General features: G+C 39.2%; 1 protein-coding gene across 1 annotated transcript; it reads left to right on the forward strand.

Moving 5' to 3' along the window:
- Positions 1 to 219: 219 nt before the first annotated feature.
- Positions 220 to 5077, forward strand: LOC104948656 (plexin-B2-like; the record flags this gene model as incomplete). Its single annotated transcript, XM_010774865.1, has 6 exons — positions 220 to 754; positions 1086 to 1412; positions 2871 to 3009; positions 3996 to 4141; positions 4222 to 4401; positions 4943 to 5077. Coding segments are annotated over exons 1-6 (1458 nt in total), but the record flags the coding sequence as incomplete, so codon positions are not given.
- Positions 5078 to 5930: the final 853 nt, after the last annotated feature.

The following is a 5930-nucleotide window of genomic DNA, read 5'->3' on the forward strand; positions in this document are numbered from 1 at the left end:
CCTTGTTTAAAAACATGTAATGGACCAAACTGCTCAACTTCCATTCCTTTTGCAGACTGTTCCAAGTTAGCGGAGCTGCGCATCTAAAAGCTGTATTCCCTAAGACAGTCCTAGCTGTTGGCATTTAATACAACCACAGCATTCGATCTCAGGCAGTAGCCATGAACATTGATTGATACCAAAAGCATTAAAAAAAGTTGTTTCTGTGTTCCCTGCAGACGTGATGGAGCGTTGGAGGTCGTGGCAGTTTGCCCTCTTGTCCCTAGCAACAATCCTCCCCTCTTATAGTAAAAACGTGGACTCCTTCTCCTCGGACACGCTCATCAACAACGTGGTAACAGACCCTCGATCTGGCCGCCTCTACGTTGGCGCCGTGAACCACCTGTACCAGCTGGCCCCAGATCTGCAGCTTGAAGCCGACACAGAAACGGGTCCGAAACGGGACAACCGGCAGTGCACGCCTCCCGTCACGGACGCCTGCGAGGAGGCGGTGGACACGGACAACCACAACAAGCTGATCCTGGTGCAGGAGGGCAGTGACATGCTGGTGGTGTGCGGCAGCGTCTACCGGGGAATCTGCTCTCTGAGGAACCTGAGCGACGTGCAGCAGCTAATCTACTTCAGCGACTCCAAGGGAGAGAAGTCGTACGTGGCGAGCGCCGAGGAGAGCGTCTCCGTGGTGGGAGTGATGTCACACTTCACCAAAGAAAAGGATAACTCCCCCAAAGAAAAGGATAACTTCACCGTCTTCCTGGTAGGCGATAGGAGACCTTCATTTTAGAATTTACTTTTAGTGCGAGAGGTTCTATGATGCTTTTTGTGGGGGTTTTCCCTTTCCTGTAGTGTGTGATATTGGTTTTTAGTGCATGTAAATGGCCTGCAAAGGCAAAAATCCCAAGGTTCCGGAACATAGTGACATCACTTTGTAACACTCGCACCCTATTGGCTAGCGCTCCAACACATAAGCGGTTGACCTGTGCTGTTCCTGTATTATTGACAAAATTCAAACAAGAATATAAAGTGTAATTTCTCCTCCTCTTCCTCCTCCTCCTCTTCCTCTCCCTCCTCCTCCTCCTCTTCATCAGGTTGGTAAAGGCTACGGCAGCCATGACAGTACGAAGCTGATTTCTACTCGGATCCTTCAGGATGTCGGGGACTGGGTTGTTTTCGACTCGATCATCGAGGCGTCGGCGGTTCAGGCGAATCCTTTCGTTCTTCGATATCTTCACGACTTCCGATTCGCCTTCAAAGATGACGGCTTCGTCTACTTCCTGTTCTCCAGAACGCTGGGAGTCCAGGACACGAAGAACTTCACCTTCGTCTCCAGGATGTGTGAAGACGATCACGGATACTACTCCTACACCGAGCTGCAGCTCAACTGTAGCCACGGCAACAAGTACAACAAGGCGCAGGTAAACAACTTTATTATAGGAAACACATGGAAACACATTTGGAAATTTGGGATATTTTAAGCTGTTTTTAAATCTCACTGGTCCCCGGCTTGAGCTTGAATCTCAGGATCCATGTATCTGTGATCCTCTCCAGAATGGAAGTAGTCATCACATACAGAGCATCAACTAGTTCCTGAACAGTGTCCTTCACATGCTGATATCCAAGAGAGGGAGTTACACAGTCACTAGTTGGAGGAATAGCGGGTTTTTTCTCGAAATGTTGGCTTTTTTCTGAAAATCTCAAAATTCTGACTTTTTCAAAAATAATCTGAAATTTTTCAATAAAAAACTTTAAATTCTGACTTTTTCTAAAAAATTACGAGTTTCTCAACATTATGAGTTTCTCTCAAAATAATGACGAATTTTTCTATGAATTCTGACTTTCTCTAAAAATCTCAACATTTTCACTTTCTCTCCAAATTCTAAATTTTAAAAAAAGTTCTGCATTTTTCTAAAATTCTGAAAAAAATTTGACTTTCTCTCAAAATTCAGAATTTTTCAAAAGATTTGGAATTTTTCTAAAATGTTTGTCTTTCTCTGAAAAATCGGACTTTTTCTCAAAAATCGGACTTCTCAAAATCTCAAAAAAATTATATATTTTTCTCAAAATCCAGACTTTATCTCAAAATTTCAAAATTATATATTTTTCTCAAAATCCAGACTTTTTCTCAAAATCCAGACTTTTTCTCAAAATCTCAAAAATTATATATTTTTCTCAAAATTCAGACTTTTTCTCAAAATCCAGACTTTTTCTCAAAATCTGACTTTTTCTCAAAAATCTCAAAATGTTAATAATCCCTGGTCCCCGGCTTGAGCTTGAATCTCAGGATCCATGTATCTGTGATCCTCTCCAGAATGGAAGTAGTCATCACATACAGAGCATCAACTAGTTCCTGAACAGTGTCCTTCACATGCTGATATCCAAGAGAGGGAGTTACACAGTCACAAGATGGAGGAATAGAAAGCAGTATTCAATGTTTACTTCAGATTAGCTCCACGTCAGAAATGATCATGCTTGTCATATGTCTCTCTCCATAGAGGCTGAATCATCATGTTAATCACATAGCTATCATATGCCTCAAACAGTCCTGATGCTCAAAACAAGTTCATACATCTTTAAAAAAAAAAAGATGTGAAGTAAAAGCAAAAGAAATGTAGAATCAGTAATTAAATAAAGAAAATTATGAATGAATAATTAATAGAAATGCCACTTTAGCATTTTGTTAGGAAAGGGCAGCATTCCACATGGAATTTTTACATGGCATTATTTTGTCTTACAGTGATTACTTGATACCTCACCCCTAAATATCAATATCATGCCGATTTAAAATGCTCTTAAACCTGGAATCGCTCGAATGTATTGTACATCATTTCAGTATTAATCTCTAACATATTTTTTATCCTGGTCTTTGTTCGCAGGCTGCGTACGTCACAGCTCCAGGAGACGCGTTGGCTCAGAATATGACGGCGTCGGGACAGTATGGAAGCGTTTCAGCCTCCGACAATGTCCTGTTCGTCACCTTCACCTCCGACGAAGACCCCTCCACCTCCGCCATGTGTGAGTCTCATCGTGAAGCTGAAATAAGATCAAATGTACTTTATTAATCCCAATTTGGGAAATGTTTTTGTTGCAAATATGTTCCTGGTGTTCAATTTGGTTTGTTTGTCTGGTAGCAAAGATAAGAAGGCATAATTTAAAGCAGTGGTTCTCAACTGGTGGGTCGCGGACCCGTTTCGAGTGGGTCGCAGATTTGTGAGTGAAGAAACATTTTTTGAAAAAAACGATTTTTTTTTTTTTTTCATTTTTGGGAAAAAATCTAACTTTTATTTTGAAGGCCCGATGTTCTAACGCTGTGCATGCAGTAGGCGTTGGACTGGAAGTACCGGAGACCATAAACGGTTTTGAAAGCTTCTGTCACGTAGTGATCATCTTCTCAATAAAACACCTTTGCCGATGTTTTTTCGAGTGTTCTGGCCAATCAAAATCAAGATTGTTGCCGGAAGTGGGTCCCGAAGCCTGACCAGTTGAGAACCACTGATTTAAAGGATGTTGCACCAAAAAAAGACTACATCTTCAGTATTAAGGGGATCAAATAACACATTTTCTGACTTTTTATCACCAAAATACCATATTTGTACCAAAAGCAACCGTTATCCACCATTTTAATTAGTTGCCATTCTTTAAGGTACGAATTATAATACTATAATTTGCGTTTTTTTATTCTGAGTGGCTCTGCAGAACATGATGGCGTTTCATTTCTCCTACAGTATACTCGGTGCTGCAGTAGTATGGTCACACACATCTGTAAATATCGTTATGTTTAGCGTGATTTATTCAAATACAAATCCCCAATATTCCCATATTTATGTCGTCCTTACACAATAGCGTTATCACATTTGACTTACATCAAAATAAACTGTAAAAAGGGAGGATTTTCAGTATTTGCGCTTTGATTTTAACATTTTAATTGTCCGAATAACAGACAACACGGCCTCAGATGTTTAATATTTGAGTGTAAATGTTGTTTCTCTTGTTTTTTTAAGGCATGTATCCGCTGCGCTCCATCAACAAAAGGCTGGTGGAGATAATCGGAGCGTGCTACAGCCACAACGGCATCATCAACGAAAAGGGCGCCGTATATTCACCGTACTCATCCAAATCTGAGGAGCTGTGCAGCAGCAAAAACCATGTGAGAACACTTCACCTTTACCTGATAGAAAGACGGATAATCTGAGTGTTTCAGCACTGACTCCTGCTCTGCTCCTTCAGATCAACATGACGCTCAAGTATGGATGTGGAGCTGAGTTCCTGCCCTCCCCATTGGCCAGTAAGGCGGAGTTCGCCCTGACGTCTGATCCCCCGTTGGCTCGTAAAGGTCACATGACCGCCGTGGCTGTAGCCGTGGAGATGACGCACGCTGTGGCGTTCCTCGGCACCTCCACTGGAGAGGTGAGACTGGCTTTATTTACCATTACTTACTTCCTTATGTTGCTTTAACCATAAGGTGTGTGTCTTTGCAATTTAACAACCGTTTAATTATTTATCTTAGACATTAACGTTTCCTTATGGTATTAACTAGAAACTAGAAATATAATTTATATATTTAGTTAATTGATACCTGTTTAAACTCAACAGTTATTTAATCTTAACTAAACGATGATGAATGATTTTTTTTATTGTGTATGAACTTTTCTATTATGTTTTTAAAGCCATTATGTTGAAGATATTATTTGGTGATTAGTATTATATTATTATTATGTTTTTTTTTTTTACAGATTTTATTTCATTTTGTTTACATTTTCATTACGTATTTATTTTTTAGAATATTATTTTATATTCAATTTTTACTTATATATATTTTTTAATTGTGTGTGTGTGTGTGTGTGTGTGTGTGTGTGTGTGTGTGTGTGTGTGTGTGTGTGTGTGTGTGTGTGTGTGTGTGTGTGTGTGTGTGTGTGTGTGTGTGTGTGTGTGTGTGCTTTCCCTGCAGGTGCTGAAGGTACATCTGTCCGCTCACCCCGAGGTTTACGGTCGGGCGCCGGTCGACGTCACCGGGGAGAAAGTCAACAAAAACCTGCTGTTCGATACCGGGCTGCAACACCTGTACATCACCACGGAGAAAAAGGTCACTCACACACACACACACACACACACACACACACACACACACACTCCATTCTCTCCATCCATCACCTTGCTGTGAAGAAGGTCATGTGCTTACTTCTGTTTTTAAATTGCATCCATCACTTAACGAGCCTTCCAATTATTCCCCGTGTCTCGTTTGATCTTTTATTCAACGACAACACATCCGTCTGCGTTAGCGCACAGGAGTCAGCCATTGATTTATTCTGTCTTTGTTTCCCGCTCCGCTTTCATCTCCCGCCCGCCGTCTTTTGAACCTGGAAGTGAAATGGATGTTATTGATTTAGAAATGAATGAATTGCTTCAAGAGGGGCGATTCACTTTCATCAAGTGGAGTGACGAAGCTCGAGCTCGTTTGTATTTACTTATTGAAGCCGCCTCTTGTTGTCGGGTAGATTAATTATTAAGGTCCAAACCACACCTTCCCTCTAAAAGTAAATATTAAACCAAGAAGTTCTGTATAAAGTGATGGATTTATGATTTTTAATTACATCATAATGTGACTTACAAATAACTTCTTATGTTTATATTTTACATTTATTTTACTTTTGTTATTTTATGTTAATTTAATATTACATTTGAATTGTATTTGAATTTCGAATTTGAATTTTTTGAATTTTTGAATTTTGAATTTTATTATCATTTGTTTTTAACTTTAATTGTATTTATTTATTTATATTTATTTTGTATATAATTTTGTATATTTTATCGCACATTCTTACTTTAATTTTTTATATATTTAATTTCTTATATTTCATCTTTTTATTTAATTTTATCTTTTTATACTTACTTTTTCGTGTTTATTTAAATATTTGTATTAAAAAAAGAAAATATTT

This window comes from Notothenia coriiceps, unplaced genomic scaffold (assembly GCF_000735185.1).
Source record: "Notothenia coriiceps isolate Sejong01 unplaced genomic scaffold, NC01 NC01_scaffold00014795, whole genome shotgun sequence".
In the NCBI taxonomy this organism is placed as follows: domain Eukaryota; kingdom Metazoa; phylum Chordata; class Actinopteri; order Perciformes; family Nototheniidae; genus Notothenia; species Notothenia coriiceps.